This window comes from Rhinopithecus bieti, unplaced genomic scaffold, assembly GCF_001698545.2.
Source record: "Rhinopithecus bieti isolate Rb0 unplaced genomic scaffold, ASM169854v2 scaffold_33652, whole genome shotgun sequence".
NCBI classification, from domain to species: Eukaryota; Metazoa; Chordata; class Mammalia; order Primates; family Cercopithecidae; genus Rhinopithecus; species Rhinopithecus bieti.
In genome coordinates this window covers 408,797-432,733 of record NW_016814761.1, presented here as the reverse complement: position 1 = coordinate 432,733, position 23,937 = coordinate 408,797, and the positions used below count along the sequence as shown (strand labels likewise).

At 50.4% G+C, this 23,937-nt stretch overlaps 1 protein-coding gene across 1 annotated transcript in view; it reads right to left on the bottom strand.

Annotated features, from left to right (window-relative positions):
• Window positions 1–23,937, bottom strand: part of PADI4 (peptidyl arginine deiminase 4) — a 52,479-nt gene that overhangs the window by 11,459 nt on the left and 17,083 nt on the right. Inside the window, exons 2-10 of the mRNA XM_017852166.1 lie at window positions 21,388–21,568; window positions 18,543–18,609; window positions 16,332–16,399; window positions 14,400–14,517; window positions 12,745–12,870; window positions 10,426–10,604; window positions 10,145–10,248; window positions 6,397–6,508; window positions 4,206–4,313 (exon numbers count right to left, since the gene is read on the bottom strand). Coding sequence (XP_017707655.1) covers window positions 4,206–4,313; window positions 6,397–6,508; window positions 10,145–10,248; window positions 10,426–10,604; window positions 12,745–12,870; window positions 14,400–14,517; window positions 16,332–16,399; window positions 18,543–18,609; window positions 21,388–21,568 — 1,063 coding nt within the window. The remainder of the gene's footprint in view (window positions 1–4,205; window positions 4,314–6,396; window positions 6,509–10,144; window positions 10,249–10,425; window positions 10,605–12,744; window positions 12,871–14,399; window positions 14,518–16,331; window positions 16,400–18,542; window positions 18,610–21,387; window positions 21,569–23,937) is intronic.

Here is a 23,937-nt window from a genome sequence, read left to right as displayed (position 1 = left end):
CCTACCACCTCCCATCACCTCCCTGAGCACTTCTCCTACCGCCTCCCATCTCCTCCCTGAACGCCTCTCCTCCCACCTCCCATCACCTCCCTGACTACCTCTCCTATGGCCTCCCATCACCTATCTGACCACAGCCTCTCCTACCACCTCCCATTACCTCCCTGACCACCCCTCCTACCACCTCCCATCACCTCCCCTGATACACTCCTACCCACCGTCCCATCACCTCCCCTGACCGGCCTCTCCTCCCCGCCTCACATCACCTCCCATCAGCCTCCCTGACACCACTCCGCTAACCACCTCCCATCACCTCTGGCTGCCATCTCTTACCACGTCCTATCTCCTCCCTGACCACCTCTCCTACCACCTCCTATCTCCTCCCTGACCGCCTCTCCTACCACCTCCTATCTCCTCTCTGACCACCTCTCCTCTCGCTCTTCTGGTTGCTCTGCTCCACCCCTCCAGGCCCTTTTGCTGTTCTTGAACACTCAAGTGAGGCTCCTGCCCCAGGGCCTTTGCACTGGCTATTTCACTGCCTACAACACTCTTCACCCAGACACCCATTCACATGGCCAACTCGCTCACCTCCCTCAAGCGTTTGCTGTAAGGTCAGCTTCTCTGTGAAGCCCACCCTGACCATCCTATTTAAGCATGCAATTTTCTTTTTTTTTTTTTTTTTTGAGACCAGGTCTCACTCCTATTGCCCATGCTGGAATGCAGTGGTGTGATCATGGCTCACTGCAGCCTCACCCTTCAGGGTTCAAGGATCCTCCCACCTCAGCCTCCTAAGTAGCTGGAACTATAGGCATGTACCACCATGCCCGAGGCTTATTTTTACTTAATTTTTTTTTTTTTTTTTTTGTAGAGGCAGGGTTTCACTATGGTGCCTAGGCTGGTCTCAAACTCGTAGGCTCAAGTAATCCACCAGCCTTGGCCTCCCAAAGTGCTGGGATTACTGGAATGAGCCACCAGACTTGGCTTTAAGAATGTAACCTAATCCACCTTCCCTACCATGCTGGTACCTGTGAGCCCCTCCATTCCGCTCTACTCTGTCTTTTCCTGCAGCTCTTTTTTTTTTTTTTTCCCTCTGAGACAAGGTCTCATCTGTCACCCAGACTGGAGTGCAGTGGTGCAATCATGACTCCTGGGCTCAAGTGATCCTCCCGCCTCAGCCTCTCTAGTACTTGGGACTACAGGCATGCGTTACCATGCCTAGCTAATTAAAACAATTTTTTTTTTTGTAGGGACAAGTTCTGCTTATGTTGCCCAGTCTGGTCTCAAACTCCTGGGCTCAAACAATTCTCACACCTTGGCCTTCCAAAGTGCTAGGATTGCAGGCATAAGCCACCACACCCAGCACCTGCAGCTCTTGATATCACCTTCTAAGGAACTGTATAACTGCTTTGTTCCATTAATTGTCTGCTGTCTGTCTCTCTGGGCCAGAATGTCCCCTCCATGAGGTCAGGGACCTTGGCATTGCTCCCTGTCATGTCCCAAGTGCCCAGAACAAGTCCTGGCTGAGTATGTGTTCAAACAGTGATGAATGAATGTAAATTTATCCACATCACTGCCCTGGCTGCTGCTGTGACAGGGGGTAAGTTATACAGCCTTCAGGCTTGGATTTCTGCAGGCAAAAGAAGGGGTGTCCATAGTCTGCAGAAGTGGCCCCCCAAGAGTGGGCTGTGCAGGGGATGCTCACGGGTGCCAGGTGATGCAGCCTGAGGCACACACAACGCTGGAAAGCTGTTGCCCTTCTCATTTTCCTCCCGTCTTTTCTGGCTTCCTCAAAAATTCAAGTTTCAGTGATGCAAACACATCCTTGACACCTGCTCATCTCTCATTTTAACAACCAGAGAGCTGACCTCCAGCTCAGAGATGCTGCAGTCACTTGTAATGAGCTGGCTTTGGTAGCAGGATCTTCTTTCAGTTTGTTTAACTTCACAGTTGCCTTCTATCTGTAGGAAATGCTGCTGGTTTCCCATTGATGGCAGTGATAGAAAATTGACTGACGATGGTTACGGGAAGAACCACCACTGTGTGCAGCTTCGTGCAAGCTGACCAATGGACAGCGTAAGGCATAACAGCCTCAGGCCCAGCAGCGTGGGCAACAAAAAACAGATGAAGGAGTCCGTGATTTTAACAAAATACACTGAAGAAGTCAACAGGGGGCTGTAGTGGAGAAGGCTAGGAGTTGGGGTGGGAGTAGGGATCCCTCCTTCAGCATCAGGGAAGGCCTCACTGAGCAGGGAATCGAAGCTGAAACCTGAAGGCTGAGAAGCAGCCAGCCCCGTGGACAGCGAACAGCGTTGCAGGCAGAGGGAATGGCATATGCAAAGGCCATGAGGTGGGGAAACGTTAGGCAAGTTTGAAGAATAGGACGGAGGTCAGTGGAGGGGGGGCTGGGTAAGGGACAGCGAGAGTGGCCCACAATGGTGCTGGAGAGGCAGGTGGGGCCAAAGCCTGGTGCCGAGTGTGATCTGTTCTCCAATTCTTTTCATTCTGAGTGATTTGGGTGGTTTTTTTGTTTTTGTTTTCTCTTTAGACACAGTCTTGCTCTGTCCCCCAGGCTGGAGTGCAGTGGTGCAATCTTGGCTCACTGCAACCTCTGCCTCCTGGGTTCAAGGGATTCTCCTGCCTCAGTCTCTTGAGTAGATGGGATTACAGGCACACGCCACCATGCCCAGCTAATTTTTGTATTTGTAGAGATTTTTAGAGATGGGATTTCGCCATGTTGGCCAGGCTGGTCTTGAACTTCTGACCTCAGGTGATCCGCCCTCCTTGGCCTCCCAAAGTGCTGGGATTACAGGTGTGAGCCACCGTGCCCAGCCTCATTCTGAGTGATCTGAGTCAGAATATGCAGATGTGCTTAGCTGAGGGACCAGTGCCGCCTGCCTTCATCCAAAGTTGTCTGTGGGAAAGGGGATGACAACGGTGCTGAGGTGTCCGTCTGTCTGTCCAGCAGGACTCATGGCATCAGAAAATCTGACCTTTGTTATACTTGGAGCATCAAAATAAGAGACACAGCCACTGAACCAGGCAGGACTGAAAGCAGCGGAAAGAGGGCAAAGTCACGGTAGCAGCTGGCTGGTTTGCCCCAGCGCTGCTGAAACAGGATGAACTCGACCCCATGGCTGAGTACACACTGTGAATCCAACAGCATCTCTGCATCTCCACTGCTCGGCACATAGCTTGGCCAGGAGGAAGCAAGCCTCGGGGCAAGTTGTTGAGTTTGACTGAAGTTTCATTCTGAAGCCTTCTGTGTGGGCAGGGCCACTCTCCCTTCCCTTGGGGCACAGTACAGATGCTTGTCGGAAAGCCATTTGTCCTAAGAAACCTTGGCCCCCACACTCCTTCCATCGTTTTCCCTGGGCACCTTGAGCCAAGGGCTGCCAGGGCTCAGAGCGCAGGCCTGGAGTCTTCCTCGGGAAGCAGGGAGAGGGAGGCAGGACGGGGAAGAGCATGCTCACCAAGCCGGACTGGCCGGGTTTGAATTCCAACTTCTCCACTCTGAGCCTCAGTTTCTTCTTCTATAAAATGGGCCTATTGATAGCATCTCCATAAAAGTTTATCAAATTAAATGAGTCAGTGCAGGTAAAGAATGCAGCACTGGCTAACACATGACTCATGCTCAATAAATGCAACTATTATTATTATTATTCTGTGCTGAGTTTGCATCAGCCTGCCAGGCTAGTCAAGCATGAGTCAGCAATATGTCACTTCCCACCCCCACATGGACAGCCTCTGGCTGGTAGAGTCACACCCAGGAAATGACCACTGATACACTGATCCCAAAATCCCCCACATCCCAGATGGAGCCCCTGAGGGCCAAACCCCACCCATAAGACAGAGCCTCCAGCTGGACGTTGGGAAAGATTCCAGCCCTGGCCCCACCTCCGCCGTGCAGCAAGAGCTTCTTTAAGAGCACAGGGAGGTCCAAGCCTGAGCCACCTCCTCAGCAGGGTTCCCTGGAGACCAAGCTGAGCTCACAGGCGACAAGGGCTTTGGGAAATGAAGAGCCAGATCTTATCTCAGTAATAACAAAAATAACAAGCCCCACCTACACGAGCCCACTTTGGCAGGAATTCCACCTGCTTGTCCTGGGTTACTCAGCCACAGACGCAGGCGGGGAAGCCAGGCTAAAAGGAGGGAGTCCCAAGACAAGAGGGTTTCGGCAGCTGTGCCCCCTCCCCACCCCAGGCAGGTACCATCACGCGTTTGACGGGAAACTCCTTCAGGCCTCTGTTCCTTGGAGAGTCAAATACCACGGGCAGCGTTTTGTGTGGGGCTTGGATGTAGCCGATCTCCATTTCATCCTGTGGGAGTGAGTGGAGAGGAGGCTGTTGTGCATGCGACCTGGGTCTTGGTACCCAACGCCAGGATGGGGGCATGAAACCATCCATGCACTCTTACCCTTGCAGTCAGGGGCACATTCCCATGAGATGTTTGATCTCAGAGAAGGGGCTCAGAAAGCGGAGCTTATTGCCCCATATTTGCCCAGTGCATGAGAGGCCATGAGCCTGCAGGAGCGCTCTTCCCTCCCACTCCTGGTGGTGCCTGGGCTGGTGCTGGTGACCCCTGGTGAGCAAAACTCAGACCCCTCCTCAAGGTGAGAAAACTGGGAGCCAGGCAGTGGGCACCAGGGTTAGGAGGTGATGAGGGGGTGAGGGGTTGAGGGGTCTGTGGGGACACGGAGGAGGGGCTCCTGATGCAGCTAGGATGGGCCAGAGAAGGCCTCTTGGTGCCAGGGCTCCTGGCTTCCTCCCCAAAGGAAGGCGGATAAGACCCAGCCTGGGCCACTGCAGCGGGCAGGAGGAGCATGGGGAGGTTTTAGAAATGAATCTGCTGCAAATTCTGCCTCCGCAGGCTTGTATTCTAGCAGGCAGATGTGATGTTGGACATAATCACTACTATAAGTTACTATTAGGATGAACCAGACAAAAGTTCCACTCTTACAAATCAAAAATGGCGCCTATCAGCAATTTCACACAAGTCAACCTGGTATCAAAAAAATGGAATGGTGGCCAGGTGCAGTAAGTCACGCCTGTAAGCCCAGCACTCTGGGAGGCTGAGGTGGGTGGATCACCTGAGGTCAGGAGTTCGAGACCAGCCTGACCAACAAGGAGAAATGCCATCTCCATTAAAATACAAAATTAGCCAGGCGTGGTGGCCCATGCCCGTAATCCCAGCTACTCGGGAGGCTGAGGCAGGAAAATCACTTGAACCCGGGAGGCAGAGGTTGTGGTGAGCTAAGATTGCGCCATTGCACTCCAGCCTGGGCAATGAGAGCGAAACTCCATCTCAAAAAAAAAAAAAAAAAAAAAGATGGAATGGCAAGAAAGGAAGAGAGGATGTTGTGTGGGGGGTGAAAAGAAAGAGGGTTGAATTCCTGCTGGGGGTGATGGGGGAGATTTATGGACGAGGAATTCGTGCTGGGATTCACGGGTGTGAATTGGAGATGGGTGATGGGAATGGGGAGGTGGGTCCAAAAGGCAGCACCACAGGGGTGCGGCATGGAAGGGCAGGGTCCCAAGGCAAAGCAAGGCAGTGCTGGGGAGGGTCAGTGCCACCCACCAAATGCCCACTGGCACTGCCCAGTGCCAGGCATTGGGGTGCTGGACTGGATGAGGCCTAGTCTCAGTCCTTGGGGTACTCCTGGCATGATGGGGGAGTGGCACGGAAACAGAGAATGGTAATCGGGTGTTTCCAGGCACAGTGGCAGGCTGGCCTCAGGGGAGGGAGCCAGGCAGGCTGAGAGGGCCCTGGAAACAGACTGAGCAGAAGGAGGTGGGAGCCATGGAAAGGGCTAGAGCGCTTCCTCCGAAGCCACGGCCTGAGCGCTACATCGGCCCCTTTTAGCCACGGCTGGAGCAACTGGGATGCAGGGCACCAAGTCCCTAGGCTGCATGTAGCATGGGGACCCTGGGCCTGGCCCACGAAACCATTTTCTCCTAGGCCTCCGGGCCTGTGACGGGAGGGGTTGCCATGAAGACCTCTGACATGACCTGGAGACATTTTCCCCATTGGCTTGGGGCTTAACAGTGACCTGGTTTGGTAGCTGAGCCCAAGATGGACAGCCTGGAGGGAGGACCACTTGAGGGGTTGGTTGAGCATCAATCTCCTGAGCTTCAAGCCACTTCCCAAGGCCACCCTAGTGTTTTCAAGCAGGAAGGTGGCTTTCACCTTGGTGACTGCAGTGGCCTGCAGTGGCCCACAGCAAACGTCAGACAAATCACTTGCTCGAGCCTCCCGACCCAAGACCTCTCAGGTTCCTACCTCCCTGTCCATCTAAGGAAGGGTGGCCAGTGAGGCACCAGGCTGAACCCCAGGAGCTGGGGTACCCCAAGTGTCTCTTGGCCCTTAGGGACATTCACCCTGCCTGCCCCACAGGGCACATACCTGCATCCACTGGTCATCCATGTTCTCCTCCTCAGGGCAGATGGTCAGCTTACACTTGGCTTTCATGGCCAGAGTAGTCACTGACTTCAGGAAGTCCTCATTTTCAAAAATACTAGAGAGAGCAGAAAAACAGCTCCTTAGTGCTCTGGATTTTGAAGCTCAGCCTGGAAGGATGGGGAGGGACACACAGGTGCTCAGGGGTCACCTGTGGCCTGAACAGAGGCTCCTGGCATGTCCGGTCCATCTGTTCTTAGTAGGCATTAGCTCACAGAATCTGTCTAACAGGCTATGAGGCAGGAACTAGTGGGTACCCCTTCCACCCGTGTATTAGTCCGTTTTCATACTGCTGATAAAGACATACCTGAGACTGGGAAGAAAAAGAGGTTTAATTAGACTTACAGTTCCACATGGCTGGGGAGGCCATGGCGGGAAGTGAAAGGCACTTCTTACATGGTGGTGGCAAGAGAAAATGAGGAAGAAGCAAAAGCAGAAACCCCTGATAAAACCTTCAGATCTCATGAGACTTATTCATTATCATGAGAACAGTATGGGAGAAACTGCCTCCATGATTCAAATTATCTCCCACTGGGTCCCTCCCACAACACGTGGGAATTATGGGAGTACATTTCAAGATGAGATTTGGGTGGGGACACAGAGCCAAACCATATCATCCTGCCCCTGCCCCCTCCAAATATCATGTTCTCACATTTCAAAACCAATCATGCCTTCCCAACAGTCCCCCAGAGTCTTAACTCATTTCAGCATTAACCCAAAAGTTCACAATCCAAAGTCTCATCTGAGACAGAGCAAGTTCCTTCCATCTATGAGCTATAAAATCAAAAGCAAGCTAGTTACTTCCTAGATACAATGGGGGTACAGGTGTTGGGTAAATACAGCCATTCCAAATGGGAGAAATTGATCAAAACAAGGGGGTTACAGGGCCAATGCAAGTCCAAAATCCAGCAGGGCAGCCAAATTTTAAAGCTCTAAAATGATCTTTGACTCCAGGTCTCACATCAAGGTCATGCTGACACAAGAGGTGGGTTCTCATGGTCTTGGACAGCTCTGCTCCTGTGGCTTTGCAGGGTATAACCTCCCTCCTGGGAGGCTGGTTTCACAGGCTAGTGTTGAGTGTCTGTGACTTTTCTAGCCACATGGTGCACGCTGTCAGTGGATCTACCCTTCTGGGGTCTCGAGGATAGTGGCCCTCTTCTCACAGCTCCATTACGTGGTATCCCAGCAGGGACTCTGTGTGGGGACTCCAACCCAACATTTCCCTTCTGCATTGCCATAGCAGAGGTTCTCCATGAGAACCCCACCCCTGCAGCAAACTTCTGCCAGGGCATCCAGGCATTTCCATACATCTTCAGAAATCAAGGCAGAGGTTTCCAAACCCCAATTCTTGACTTGTGCACTTGCAGGCTCAACACCATGTGGAAGCTGCCAAGGCTTGGGGCTTGCACCCTCTGAAGCCACGGCCTGAGCTCTATGTTGGCCCCTTTTAGTCATGGCTAGAGCAGCTGGGATGCAGAGCACCAAGTCCCTAGGCTGCACATAGCATGGGGACCCTGGGCCTGGCCCATAAAACCATTTTCTCCTAGGCCTCTGGGCCTGTGATGGGAGGGGCTGCTGTGAAGACCTCTGACATGCCCTGGAGACATTTTCCCCATTGCCTTGGGGCTTAACATTAAGCTCCTTGTTACTTATGCAAATTTCTGCAGTTGGCTTGAATTTATCCTCAGAAAATGAGATTTTCTTTTCTATTGCATTGTCAGGCTGCAACTTTTCTGAACTTTTATGCTCTGCTTCCCTTTTAAAACTGGATGCCTTTAACAGCACCCAAGTCACATCTTGAATGACTTGCTGCTTAGAAATTTCTTCTGCCAGATACCCTAAATCATCTCTCTCAAGTTCAAAGTTCCACAAATCTCTAGGGCAGGAACAAAATGCCACTAGTCTCTTTGCAAAACATAACAAGAGTCACCTTTGCTCCAGTTCCCAACAAGTTCCTCATCTCCATCTGAGACCATCTCAGTCTGGATTTCATTGTTCATATCATTATCAGTATTTTTGTCAAAGCCATTCAACAAGTCTTTAGAAAGTTCCAAACTTTCCCACATTTTCCTGTCTTCTTCTGAGCCCTCCAAACTGTTCCAACCTCTGTCTGTTACCCAGTTCCAAAGTGGCTTCCACATTTTGGGTATCTTTTCAGAAAGGCCCCCCTCTACTGGTAGCAATTTACTGTATTAGTCCATTTTCACACTGCTGATAAAAACATACCTGAGACTAGGAAGGAAAAGAGGTTTAATTGGACTTACACTCCCATGTGGCTGGAGACACCATGGCGGGAGGTGAAAGGCACTTTTTACATGGTGGTGGCAAGAGAAAATGAGGAAGATGCAAAAGCGGAAACCCCTGATAAAACCATCAGATCTCATGAAACTTATTTACTACCATGAGAACAGTATGGGTGGAACCACCTCCATGATTCAAATTATCTCCCACCAGGTCCCTCCCAGAACACGTGGGAATTATGGGAGTACAATTCAAAATGAGATTTGGGTGGGGACACAGAGTCAAACCATGTCAATCTGGGAGAAGACAGAATATGAGTTCACTGTTCAAGGTCACACCACCTGGAACAGTGCTGGGACTGGAATACAGTCCTCACTGGATTCCGGTCTGCGTCCTGTCCACCAGGTTACCCTCTTACTCTTCTGCCCCTGAAGCAATCAGAAGAGGGGAGGAGAGGGTCTTCTGAGACCTCAGCACACTTGTCAGGAGCTCTCAGACTGCAGGAAGATTGCCTGGACCTCCCCAAAACGCAGATTGGCCCTTCCCCAGGGATAAGACCCAGCAGCTCACAGGCAGCCAGAAAGGTACATTTTATTTAATTTTAATTTAATTTAATTTAATTTTTTATTTTATTATTTTATTTTCTCGAGACAGAGTCTTGCTCTGTCACCCAGGCTAGAGTGCAATGGTGTGATCTTGGCTCACTGCAACTTCAGCCTCCTGGGTTCAAGTGATTCTCCTGCTTCAGCCTCCCGAGTAGCTGGGATTACAGGTGCCTGCCACCACACCCAGCTAATTTTTTTGTATTTTTAGTAGAGACAAGGTTTCACCATGTTGGCCAGGCTGGTTTTCTCATTTCTGAGATGGAGTCTCGCTCTGTTGCCCAGGCTGGAGTGCAGTGGCGCAATTTCAGCTCACGGCAACCTCCGCTTCCAGGGTTCCAGCAATTCTCGTGCCTTGGCCTCCTGAGTAGCTGGGATTACAGGCATGTGCCACCATGCCCGACCAATTGTATTTTTTAGTAGAGACAGGGTTTCACTATGTTGGCTAGGCTGGTCTCAAACTTCTGACCTCAAGTGATCCACCTGCCTTGGCCTCCCAAATTGCTGGGGTTACAGGCATGAGCCACTGTGCCCAGTCCAGAAAGGTGCACTTTAAATGAGTTTCCAGGAGTTTCTGGTGCACAAGGTCCACGGGCCACACTCCACAGGCCCCTGGGAGCTAACGTAGCCTTAGCTGCATCAAGGCAGGACTAAGGCAGTGACAACAACAGTGAGGAACCTCCCTGCCTTTTTAGAGCCCCCAAGAAGCGGCAAGCTCTCAGTGGGCAGGGAGGCGCGACTGTTTTCCCATCACACGGTGAGTGCTGCGGATGGAACTCAGGCTCTTTGTTGCTGGCCCAGGGCTCTTCCCGAGGTGTCTGGGCCCACCCCAGCACCCCCGGGCCTCTCACCTGCACACGTACACCTCCTGCGGGGGCTGGGTGTTAGGGGTCATGATCCAGGGCGCCACGCGGAAGACCACGCTGTCTTGGAACACCACGGCCTCGGGGAGCTCCTGCAGGGGGTGCGGGGTGGGGAGGCAGGGGCTGTCACCGCCACCAGGGCCCAGCACCTACCACTTCTGGTAGTTGTTTGGAGTCCCCCTGCCCAGCTGCGCTCTGTACCCTCTTCCCCAGCCACGCCACTGCCCGGAAGGCCAGGCCCCCGATGCAGGGCTGCCTTCTCGGCCTACCAGGCTGGACGTGTCCAACATGGAGACGGTGAGGGTAATGAGCCCTGGGAAGTTGGTGTCCGGGAAAGCGAGGGCCTCCACGTAGAAGTCCATGTTGTGTTTTCCGCCTGGGACCATCAGGTAGTGAGAGGGCTGCTTGGGACCCAGGACTACCCTGCACCTGGAGGACAGTCTGCCCCCTAGGAGAGAGGCAGGGGAGACTCGGGTCTGCGTCCCCACTTCTGAAGACCTTCCTCCTCTCCCCGGTGCTCCCCAGAAGCCTTTCCCAGGGTCACCACGTGCCACCATCAGAGAACCCCTTGCAGCCAAATCTGGTCAGTCCCCTTAGGAGAAAAGGACCAAAGTCTCAGCGGGACACTGCTCCCTGGCTGAAGTCCCGGAAGGGTGTGTCAGGGATGCCTGAGCCATTCCAAACTTTACAGGAAGTCCAGTATACACCATTCCTTCACTAATTCCTGAGCATCTGCTCTAGCCAGATGTCAGCAGGGTACAAGGACACAACAGGGGACCAGGGAGACAGAGTCACTGTCCTCCTATCCTTACCCCCAGAGAGTGCACAGTTCTTACGGGTGAGTAGGGAGGAGCAGAGATCATAAAAATAGCAGACAGCTGTGATAGAGGAAATCCCTGAGGACTTCCTGGAGGAGGTGATGCCTGGGTGGAGGCAATTAGTCAACCTGTCAGCAAATCAATGTCATTTTAATCACTTTAAGAATGAAACAGGCCGGGTGCGGTGGTTCATGCCTGTAATCCCAGTACTTTGGGAGGCCGAGGCAGGAGGGTCACAAGGTCAGGAGATCGAGACCAGCCTGGCCAACATGGTGAAACCCTGTCTCTACTAAAAATACAAAAATTAGCTGGAAGTGGTGATGCAAGCCTGTAGTCCCAGCTACTCGGGAGGCTGAGGCAGGAGAATTGCTTGAACCTGGGAGGTGGAGGTTGCAGTGAGTCGAGATAGCGCCACTGCATTCCAGCCTGGCGACAGAGAGAGATTCTGTCTCAAAAAAAAAAAAAAAGAAAAAAGAAAAAGAAACAGAGGCTGGGTGTGGTGCCTATAATCCTAGTGCTTGGGGAGGCTGAGGCAAGTGGATCATTTGAGGTCAGGAGTTCAAGACCAGTCTGGCCAGCCCGGTGAAATCCCGTCTCTACTAAAAATACAAAAATTAGCTGGATGTGGTGGCACATGCTTGTAACCTCAGCTACTGGGGAGGCTGAGGCAGGAGAATTGCTGGAACCCAGGAGGTGGAGGCTGCAGTGAGCCAAGATAGCACCACTGCATTCTAGCCTGGGCAACAGAGTGAGACTCTCTAAAAAAAAAAAAAAAAAAAAAAAAGCATGGAATAGATTAGACAGAATGATCAGGATCAGAATGATTGTCAGGCCCTGCAAAAAAACCCCTCCCATGGCCTTCTCCATCTCCTTCCATCCAGAAGCCAAAGTCAATATACGCCTACCTGACCTCACCCTTCCCCTCTGCCCTGTCTCTTCCACCCTCATCCACCACTTTAACCCTTGCACATTCCACCCCAACTGCACTGGCCTCCCTGCATTCCTCCAAACCACAGGCACGATCTCACCTCAGGCAGGGCCCACGCACTTGCTGTTCCCTCTGCCTGGAACACCCTTCCCCTAGGTGTCTGCCTGGCTGTTTCTGTACCTCCCTCTGCTCAAATGGCACCTCATGGGGGACACCTTCCCTGGCCACCCTCTCTCCACACACCCCCACTTCCACTCCTCACTCCACGTCTCCTTCCCTGCTGCATTCTTCTACATAGCATGTCACAGGGTTGGACACACTAGGTGTTTTATGTAATTATTTTACCTATAGTTCTCCCAGCCACTAAGATGAAAGCAACGTGAAGGCAGGGACTTGGTCACAGTCATGGCTCTGTGCCTCATGCCTAGGACCAAGCCTGGCACCTACTTAGTTACAGGTGCTTGTGGGCCACCGAGAAGTTCCTGACGTCTCTGATTAGCAGGATGTTGCAGAACAAATGATCACATGCCACATGCCATCAGCTTGCACTCAAAGTCTATAACCAGGAGTGGTGTGTGTGTGCATGTGTGTGTGTGTGTGTGTGTGTGTGTGTGTGAGAGAGAGAGAGAGAGAGAGAAGCAGGGAGCAATAATGAGTCATTTTGTCCGTGTCCTCCATCTAGAAGGTAATAGATGAGATGTCTGTCTTGCCTACTGCTGTGTCTGCTGTTCTTAGAACTCAGCACATAGCAGGTGCTCAGGATTTATCTGCCACACAGCTGTGTGACGGAATTGTGCCCCATTGGCCAGGGCAGGGAGGGAACACAGATGGGGATGACTTACGTGTGGCCTGAAACACCCTCACTTTGTCCATCTCAGACCTGGCCACGTGGAGCACCAGTGCATGCTTAGTGAAGAAGTCCGGGGGGGTCTTCGTGCTCAGGGTCATCAGGGACATGTCCTTCAGGTCTGGGATGAGAAGGGCATTGCCTGAGTCACAGGCCCCTGAGACCACTGCTGGTTTCCCATAGCCACCTCCTGGTGGAGCCTCGCACCCCACCGCTCCCCTGAGACCTCCCTTTACCATGTTGCCTGGTTTTCTTTTCTTTATGCTATTTTGAGTATTTTAATGATGGTTTTCATTTTGGAATGAGAACTCATTAAGGTTTTGGTCTCCTCCCACTAGGATGAGCTGAGGATGTAACCTCAGCAAAGCGGGGACTACATTTATTAATATTTTGTTCCTTGCAATGTTCCCTGAATCTTGAACCTAGAAAGCCGAGAACTCCCTAGAACAGTGACCAGCACGTGGCAGGAGCTCAGCTGAGATTTGTGCAATGAACAAGTGAAAGGTTTCTGTGCTGGTCCTGAGCGAGAAGTGAAGTTTGTGAACCAGCTTGAGCAATAGCCAAGAAGGGGTAGAGGGTGGGGAGAGTCAAGAGATGCCTTCCGAGGGGACTGACTGATAGCCAAGGGCTTAAAGGCTTTGGGGTCAATTTGGTTTGAATCTGGGATCTGTGTGGGCGTAGGAAAGTGATTTCAGCTCTCTCTGCCTCTGTTTCCTCATCACTAAGACAGGGGCAAGAGTTGTACCCAGCACAGAGCTGTCGTGAAGATAAAGTGAGGTGATACACAGTGCTTATACCAGCTCCTGGCACCCCAGGAGTGCCCACAAAGGGTAGCTGTTGTGATTATTACTGCATGCCAGGTACTGTACAGAGACTATCCCCTGGCATCGGGCCAGGCCAACTATATGCAACTTGAAAATACATCCATTTCTATGTTTTTCTAAGAGCTCCCCAGGAAGGCCTGCCAGCCCAAGCCCCTCAGCACCTTCCTCTAGCACAGGTGGATACTGTATCCTCACTTCAACCCCAGATCCACCCTCAGCAGCCCAGAGGTTTGCCTGCAGAGGTCCTGCATCCCCCACCATCCTCATGCCCCTAAACCCACTCCGGTGTTGGGACGTCTGGTGTTCAAACCCCGAGTCTGCTACATATCAGTGCTGTGACCTTGGGCAAATTGCTTAAGTTCCCCAGTGCCTTGGTTTTCCCGTCTATAAAGCTTTGTGTGGGAAGATCAAATGAGTTAATCATTCCAAAGTGCTCAGAGTGGTGCCCGGCCTATGGCAGAGGTCTCAGGGGCTGCTCTGATGTGAGTCTGGGAATGAGAAGCTTTCCTTTCGAATGATTTCAGGCTCCAGGTTTGACCTAAGAGGGTTTAGGTTGGGCAGCGGGGTGAGGCATGGAAACTGGGGCCAGTAGGAGGCATCAGGAGACAGAACTGGCCTCAGCTCTTCCCTGACCACTGTGTGAGCTTGGAGAGGTCACTTGCCCCCCGCAAGGGCCTTTGCCCATTGCTTCACCTATAAAACGGATGTGCCAACAAGAACATGCTTTCAATAACCCTTATTTCAGAGGGCCATCACCAGGTTCAGGCCTCGTGGGCAAAAGGGCTTTGTAAAAAGCCCTTCCCGTTAGCTAGCAAATGCTCTTTACCTTTGCTGTCAAGCACTTCGTCATCCTCACAGTCCATGGCAGAAGATTCAGGATTGTCTCTGTCACAGTTCACCAGCAGGATGGCACCCTGTCCACAAGGGCCCCAGGTCCAGGTCCTCTGGACACCAGCAGAGAATAGTCATGCTTAGAAACTAGCGTAGAGCCCTCCAACTCTCGCAAGAGGCATAGCAACTTCTCACCACCTCTTTTTTTTTTTGAGACGGAGTCTCACTGCGTCGCCAAGCTGGAGTGCAGTGGTGTGATCTCAGCTCACTGCAACCTTCACCTCCCGGGTTCAAGTGATTCTCTTGCCTCAGCCTCCTGAGTAGCTGGGACTACAGGCGCACGCCACCATGCCTGACTAATTTTTGTATTTTTAGTAAAGACAGGGTTTCACCATGTTGGCCAGGATGGTCTCAATCTCTTGACCTCATGATCCACCCACCTCGGCCTCCCAAAGTGCTGGGATTACAGGCGTGAGCCACCGCACCCGGCCCCCATCACCTCTTTAGCCCAGTGCAGTTTACACATCTTGCTCCCATATCAATTAATTCTTTGATCTCAAGAGTGGATTTTTGCCTTTTACTGCAAAAGTCACAACTAAATTCACCCAAAACACAATTCATCCATTTAAAAAAAGGAGGCCAAGACAGTCACATGAATTTTAATAGCTTTCAAGACATGTTAGCCAGGCGGGGTGGCTCACACCTGTAATCCCAGCACTTTGGGAGGCCAAGGCAGGCAGATCACCTGAGGTCAGGAGTTCAAGACCAGCCTGGCCAACATGGTGAAACCCTGTCTCTACTAAAAATACGAAAATTAGCTGGGCGTGGAGGCATGCACTTATAATCTCAGCTACTTGGGAAGCTGAGGTAGGAGAATTGCTTGAACCCGGGAGGCGGAAGTCTCAGTGAACCAAGATTGTGCCACTGCAGTCCAGCCTGGGAGACAGAGCGTGACTCCATGTCAAAAATAAATAAATAAATAAATAAATAAATAAATAAATAAATAAATAAATAAAATGTTGAGCTTGACAAACCAAATGCAGCTAAATATGTATGTCAAGATTGTAATCTAAATAGTTACTATTATGTGAACTCTTAATTACTCATTCAGCAAAGTGTGGTACTATTCTTAGAAGCCAGTTAATATCTGTCCAAAGATTAAAGCCAATTAAGCAGCCCCACCCTATAGGGATCTAATAGCAATGGCGCCTCCCTTCGAGGGAGAGTGTTTGCCCGCGGGAAATGACTGCATTTCGGGACGGATACAGGGACAGGTTCTACTCCCAGAGTTGTAATTTTTCTTCCCACTCTTGCTGACCCCACAAAGGATCTTCATCTTTTTACAGGTCACAGCCCCCAGTGCACACCAGCATCAAATGGTGCAGGCAGCTCTGGGGTTTCAGGTTTACCTGAAGACTCTGGTTTAAGACAGCATTCTCCTGTCCCTTCTGCACATACCACCATCTTGTCTTTCGACAACACACCTTCCCTCTCCCCACCTGGCTCCTTCCCGCCTCTCCCCCTGCCATTTCTTCCTTTCTCTGTTATTGCCCCATGTAGGCAGCTCTGCAGAAATCTCTCCCATCAGTCATAGAACACGGAATAGGGAGTTTTTGAGCCAGAATCGAGACCTGCCCACGAATTTCCTCTCTGCTGTGTGTTAACTGGGTGACTCAGTAGCGTTTCTAGTTTGTAGGATAACACATTTTCTGAACCCACAATTGGTGAGAATCAGATTTTGTAAAATAGATGGGAAATACATAAACCAAAATATTAATGGGGATGCTAATTTTCTTCCCTCCCCCTTTTTTATTTTAACAGTTAACATGGGATGCGTGAGACAGACCAGCATTTACCCCATCACCATAAGGGGGCGCCCGGGGAGAATCCAGCAGAACTAGGAAAGGAGCGTTTGGGTGAGCGGTACCTTGTCTTCCACAGCTCTGGTTGGCTTCACTTTGCCGGTGCGGGTGATGTCTGCGCACAGGGAGATTTCTGAAATTCCACCAAGTAAGAGGAGAGGGTTGGTGAGGGTCCGGGGTTGGGGCACCCAGCCTGGCCCCCAGTGGGCAGGTCCTTTCCCCAGGGGACTGTGTGCACCCATAGTGGGAGCCCCTCTTCCTGTCCTTCAGAGGAGACACAGGTTCAAAGCATCCCTCCCACATGGCCCCCAGGAAGTCTGGCTACAGTTCGGACAGCAGAGTTGGGGCCTCTGACCATACCTGTTCCCCTTCAGCGGGGCCACAACTGTGATGTCCACCAGACCCTGCGCGTCTGGCCACCCCCAGGGATTTTGGAAGGAATTCCCAGCCACCGCAAAGAGAGGTTCGATGTGAAACCTCTGCAGGCACACCCTGCCAGGCTCTCAAAAGACTGTGGCCCCAGGCTTCAGTGACCTTGGGATGGGGGACCCAGTGGTGACACCAGCCCCACCGGCTCTTCATGACATGTGTTGTAACTCTATCTGGGGACAAATTGCAACCCTGAACATGCCCCCACTCTGTCCAAATGGCTTGGCTGAGAAAGCAAACATTTGTTTGTAAATCCCTCCTCCTTCATCCGAATATATGACCGCAAGGTCATTCCAATAAAATAGATCTGTGTGCCCCACAGCATGATATGGTGACCCTTGTCCCACGTGAGACCGACCCAGATGACCTTCTAAACATATTCCTAGTCACGTCTTAGGGCCAGGGAAGCACTGTCCTTTTGTGGTCTGGACTTCCCGACACCTTTACTAACTAATTGGGTGACCTTGGACAAGTCTGTTTAACTCTGTGCCTCAGTTTCCTCATCTGTAAAATGGGATAGTAATAATACCAATTTCACTGGACTGCTGTAAGGATTAAATGTAAAGTCTTAGCACAATGCCTGGCAATTGAGTAAGTGCTGTGTTAGTATTATTTAAATATGTATTAATGAATGAAATGCATTAATGAAGTGAAACCTAAAGATTCTATATGCTACATATTATACATATATGTGTGTGTGTATATTTTTTTTTTTAGTTTTTGAAACTGGGTCTCACTCTTGTCACCCAGGCTGGAGTGCAGTGGCACAATCATGGCTCACTGCAGTCTTGACCTTCTGGGCTCAAGCAATCCTCACACATTGCTGGTAGCTGGTACTACAGGCACATGCCACAATGCTCAGCTAATTTTCTAAAATTTTTTGTAGAGACAGGATCTCACTATGTTGCCCAGGCTGGTCTCAAACTCCTGGGCTCAAGCGATCCTCCCGCCTCCGCCTTCCAAAGTGCTGGGATTGCAGGTGTGAGCCACCATGTCTGGCTGCTACTTACATATTTAATACTCATAATGATACTAATCATGATATTATTGTTCAAAATGAGGTCAAGTTAAAGAATGGATTTTATTTAAAGAAGAACATTACATAAATATGAGTATAGGTGGATCATTGATATGGCAGAAATGGTGAAGATGAGATATAAATAATGGAATTTGAGGAACACTGTCTAGATTATTGTATAAGACAGTGTCATCATCTACTTTTTGTTACAGATATTTGAGATATCAAAAAGAAATAGAGGGCTGGGCTCAGTGGTTCACGCCTGTAATCTCAGCACTTTGGGAGAGCAAGGAGGACAGATCACCTGAGGTCAGGAGTTTGAGACCATCCTGGCCAACATGGTGAAACCCCATTACTACTGAAAATACAAAAATTAGTCAGGCATGGTGTTGTGCACCTGTAGTCCCAGCTACTAGGGACGTTGAGGTGGGAGGATCGCTTGAACCCAGGAGGCGCAAGTTGCAGTGAGCCAAGATTGCACCACTGCACTCCAGCCTGGGTGACAGAGTAAGACTCTGTCTCAAAAAAAAGGAATGGAGATGCGTATATTGAAAATCCATGTACCTATTTCCTAACTTGAGAAGTAAAATGTTAAGATGTAATTAAAGTTCCCCACATCACCACTCCCACATTGTATTTCTTTGTGGTTCACTGACTAGGGATGGAATATTTCTGAACTCCCAGATGTCTGACTGGCTGGAAACCATGCTTTTTCTCTGCTCAGTCTAAAATAAGCTCCAGATGTAGTTTCTCCTACAGAGACATCCTGCAGGGATTAGGAGGTGGGAAGGGGATGAGACGGCAATCTAGGATCCTGGTTGTCACTTACCCACCCCGGTGAGATAGAGTAGAGCTTTGACTGGTGGAGTCTTGGGCCCATGGTATGAAATCTGAACCTATGGGAGAGCAGATCATTAATGACTTCTCTTAGTCATTCAACAAACACCCACTGGACCCCTGCTATGTGCCAGCTCAGGGTAGGGCACTGGGGAGACAAAGATGGGCCATAGCCTGTAAGGAGGGGCCCCATCCAATGGGAATGGAGGGAAAGCAAAAAGCTTGAATGACTGGTGCTACAGAAGAGCATCCTATGGGGGCCCAGCAATGGAGACACTCTGCCTGGCAGGGTGGTTTGTGAAGGAGTGTGCTTTGAGGTAGATCTTGGAAAGGGAGTAGGGGCCCAGCAGCTGGAGATGGGGCAGAAGAAGCGCTAGAAGGAGAGAGCTGATCATAAGCCACAGAACTGACTCTGGCAAGCAGAAGGGATCAAGGAAAGACCTGAAGAACCAGACCCTGGAGAGGCCGGGTCCTGGGGGATCTGGGGAGCAGGAGCTTTGAGTGGGTGGAGGTCTCTTCAGGAAGAAGTGAAAAAACACCAATCCCCCGTGCCCAAGGTTCAGAAATCCTAGGAGAACACCTCAGATTGACCAGAGGAGGGTGGAGCATGTGGGTGGACACATCCAAGCAAAATGGCGGTGGGAAGTTTCCCAAAGCAGAGCCAAAGAGCTGCCACCAGAGGAAGAGGAGCTCCTGAGGGGACACACTGAGGTGTTCAGATCTGCCCTGTAGACAGTGGAAATCCAGGAAAATGCCACGGCCATCACTGCCTCTGCCTGGACCATGGTGTCAGCCTTCTGTCAGGTATCCCTGCCTCCCATCCACTCCCTAGTTCCTGTCTACTTGCTAGGCCGCAGTCAGTGGCATCTTTCTAAATTACAAATGCTATCTTGCTATCCACTGGCTGAAAACTTTTTGTTGGCTTCCTGTTGTTCACAAAAAATGAGGTCCCTGATACCAAACTCTTCAAACTGACTCCCTCACCTCCCTCTCCATCTTCCTTTCTTGCCATATAGAACTTCCTCAGTTTCCCCAACACGTGTCTCACCCTTTTCTCATCCAGAGAGTGCACACAGGCTGCCCCTCTGCATCAAGCTGTCTCCTGTCTCCTGCTCTTAGGTGGGTAGTTCGTGTCATCCTTCAGCTTGCTGCTGCTTTCAGGAAGCCTTCCTTGACCACCCCCTCCCCCGCCTGCCTGGATAGTCAAGCTCTGTGTTCCCCCAGGGAGAAGCCTGCTTGGCTGGTTCTGCTGGGAACAAGTGGCTGTTGGCTCAGAGATTTGTGGGAACCCCAGAGGGTCCTGTTGAGCCCATCTACAGGCAAAGGGGGTGTGGTAGGTGGAATGGTGGTCCCCCAAAAAGATACATCCATATCCTAATCCCTGGAACTTGTGGATGTGATTTCATTTGGAAAAAAAGTCTTTGCAGTTGTAAGTTAAGGATCTTGAGAACAGAGGCGGTGGCTCATGCCTGTAATCCCAGCACTTTGGGAGGCCAAGGTGAGCGGATCACTTGAGGTCAGGAGTTTGAGACCAGCCTGACCAACATGGTGAAACCCTGTCTCTACTAAAAAAAAAATACAAAAATTAGCTGGGTGTGGTGACGGGTGCCTGTAGTCCCAGCTACTTTGGAGGCTGAGGCAGGAGAATTGTTTGAACCCAGGAGCCGAGATTGCGCCCCTGCACTCCAGCCTGGGCAACACAGCAAGACTCTGTCTCAATAAAAAAAAAAAAGAAAAAAAAAGGGGGGGATCTAGAGATAAGGAGATCACCCTGGACTCTCCAGTTGGGCCCTAAATCCCATGGCAAGTGCCCTTATGAGAGAGACAGAGGGGGATTCCACAGAGAAGGGGCAGAGGCAGTGTGACCATGGAAGCAGACTGGAATGATACAGCCACAAGTCAGACAGCCCCCAGGAGCTAGAAGAGGCAAATAATTACTCTCTCCTGGAGCCTCCAGAAAAATCTGGCCCTGCTGGCACCTTGACCTCAGACTTCTGAACCCCAGAACAGTGACAGGCTACATTTCTGTTGTTTTAAGCAAACCATGGTGATTTTCTTTCTTTTCTTTGTTTTGAGATGGAGTCTCGCTCTGTCACCCAGGCTGGAGTGAAGCGGCGCGATCTCGGCTCACTGCAACCTCCCCCTCCCGGGTTCAAGCAATTCTCCTGCCTCAGCCTCCCAAGTAGCTGGGATTACAGGCACTCGCCACTATGCCCAGCTAATTTTTGTATTTTTAGTAGAGATGAGGCTTCACCAGGTTGGCCTGGCTGGTCTCAAACTCCTGACCTCAGGTGATCCACCCGTCTCGGCCTCCCAAAGTGCTGGGATTGCAGGTATGAGCCACTGTGCCCGGCCACCATGGTGATTTTCTATACCAGACACAGGAAACCGATTCAGGAGCATGGACCAGCGTTCCACGGGGCTACCTGTCTGTGGCCTCCATAGAACTTAGCATCATTTGCAATTGTTTGTTTACCAGTAGATTCTCTGATGCCACCACTCATAGATTATATGAGCCCATGAGGACTGCACCCTCAGCTGTCTTATTCATTTCTGGATTCCCAGTGCCTGGCAGTGTCTAGCAGTGTCTGGCACGTGCTAGATACTGACGAAAGTTTTGCTGAATAGAGTTTAATCTAAACCCTGACCTCCACAAACCCCCGGCAGCCATACATTATTGTTCCTGCGGACACTATGGCTGGAAGAAGCCATCACAAGCTTTTCCACGGGGAAAGAGGCTCTGCCAGGTTGGTGCTGTGGATTACGGCAGGACAGAGTGCGAGCGGCTGCCTTGCTGAAATCCATCCACACTGCCACCCCACAGCTATGACACTCACCTTCTGGTCGCCTGTGCTGCCACTGGCCGCTTTCATCGTCAGGGTCACCTCTACCCCAGGGTCCAGGGGCCATGTGGAGGAACCTGTGGACTTCTTCTTGGCTGGAGGGCTGTGGGCAATATCCACGATCACCCCTGGAGAGGCGTTGACGCTGAAGGACGTGCAGTCCTCAGGGGCAGAGCTGTGGATAAGACAGATGGGGAAGCAGAGGATGCAGTGAGGAGGGGCTGGGCCGGCCACGGCTCTCCCAGCATTTCTCCTTGTGATGGTTAAAATTAGGTGTCCGCTTGATTGGACTGAAGGATGCAAAGTATTGTTTCTGGGTATATCTGTGAGGGTGTTGCCGGAGGAGGTTGGCATTTGAATCAGTGGACAGGGAGAGGAAGACCCACCCTCAGTGCCAGCGTGGCTACAACAAAAGCAGGTGGAAGAGGTGGGATCAGCTTTCTCGCTGGGGCTTCTGGCTGCCTTCTTTCTCCCGTGCTGGATGCTTCCTCCCGCTCCTCCTGCCCTTAGACACTAGACTCCAGGTTCATTGGCCTTTGGACTCTGGGACTTGCACCAGTGGCTTGCCAGGGGCTCTCGGGCCTTTGGCCACAGACTGAGGGCTGCATTGTCAGCTTCCTTGGTTTGAGGCTTTCAAATTCAGACTGAGCCACTGCTAGCTTCTCTCTTCCCCAGCTTGTAGATCGTGGGACTTTGCCTTGTGATCGTATGAGCCAGTTCTCCCTAATAAACTCTCTCTCTCTCTCTCTCTCTCACACACACACACACTGTATTATTCTGTCTCTGGAGAACCCTGACTAACACTTCTTTTCCCAGTAGGTATAAAAACCAGATAGCAGCCAGTGCTTACTCTGACCGTGGGGAGTAAGTACTGTAAGGTTGTCAGGAGGGAATGAGAGTGACAGAAAGCGAATCCCCTGACCTGAAGGATTTGCATTTCAGCTAGAAAACTAGCAGAGGGATGTGCACACTAATGGCTCCCACACACGGATGTAGGCATGGAGGGGTGTGTGCACCCAGAGGTTTCCACCACGCCACTGTGCATACGCAGGATTGTGCACGTACAAAGCATCATAGACTTCTGCTTCTGGAATTGTGGCAGACCAGGTACTCTGAAGGACCTCCCTCTTAAGAAGCAACAGGATCGTGGATAAAATATACGTTTTAAAGCATTACTGAGCTCATGAGAAATAAGGTAGATCTCCAAGGATTAGCCTTCTCCACATGCACATAAACACACGCACATGCACGTACACAGTAGTCAACGTGAAGAATATCAAAGACCAAGAGAGGATCTTAAAGGCATTCAGAAAGGAAAGTCAGATTATCTAGGAGGAGATAACAATTCGATTGGAAGTCAACAACAGTGATATCCAAAAAACAGTTGTGTCATCTCTTTATAGTATTTTGGGAAATAGTTCACCCTTGAACAGCACAGGTTTGAACTGTGTGGGTCCACTTCTACTCTGATTTCCTTCCTCCTCTGCCACCCCGGAGACAGCAAGACCAACCCCTCTTCCCCCTCAGCCTACTCAACATGAAGACGAGGCTGAAGACCCTTAGGATGATCCACTTCCACGTAATGAACAGTAAATATCTTTTCTCTTCCTTATGATTTTCTTTTCTTTCACTTACTTTGTGGTAAGACCACAGTGTATAATACATGTAACATACAAAATATCTGTCAATCACCTGTTTGTTACTGGTAAGCCTCCCACCAACAGTAGTCTATTAGTAGTTAATTTTTGGAGAGTCAAAGTTATATGCAGATTTTCAACTCCATTGGGGGTCAGCGGTCCTATCCGCAATGTTATTCAAGGGTCAATTGTAACTGTTAACCTTGAATTGTGCACTTGTCCAAAAAATATCTTAATAAAGATATTTTCGGATGAACAAAAACGGATATTTTAAAATCCAACTTTCACCAAGGCGATTTCTAAAGGCATAGTTTAGGAAGGAGGCATCTGATGTCATAAGAACGGTCTGAAGTGCAAGAAAGAATGGTGAACAAATAAAATGGTAAATATTTTAGTAAATCTAAACCAACATTGTATACAAAAAGTCATAAAAGCTGTGGGATAAAAAAGGCAGAATATAATTTGGCAGGAGGATGAGAGAGGTGAAGTATTTTGAGGTCCCTGATTAAAAGGGGAATTAAGATATTGTTTAACTCTAGATTTTTTAAACGTATTTATTTATTTTTTCTTTGAGACTGGGTCTCCCTCTGTCACCCAGGGTAGAGTACAGTGATGTGATCACAGCTCACTGCAGCTTTGACCTCCTATGCTCAAGTGGTCCTCCTGTCTCAGCCTCCCAAGTGGCAGGGACTACAGGTGAATGCCACCACACCCAGCTACTTTTCAAAGTTTTTTGTAGAGACAGAGTCTTGCTATGTTACCCAGGCTGGTCTCAAACTCCTGACCTCAAGCGATCCTTCTGCCTCAGTCTTCCAAAGTGGCTTCCAAATGAGCCACTGTGCCTGGCCTAAACTTTTATGTGCCTGGCCTATACTTTTTTTTTTTTTTTTTGTTTTTTTTTTTTTTT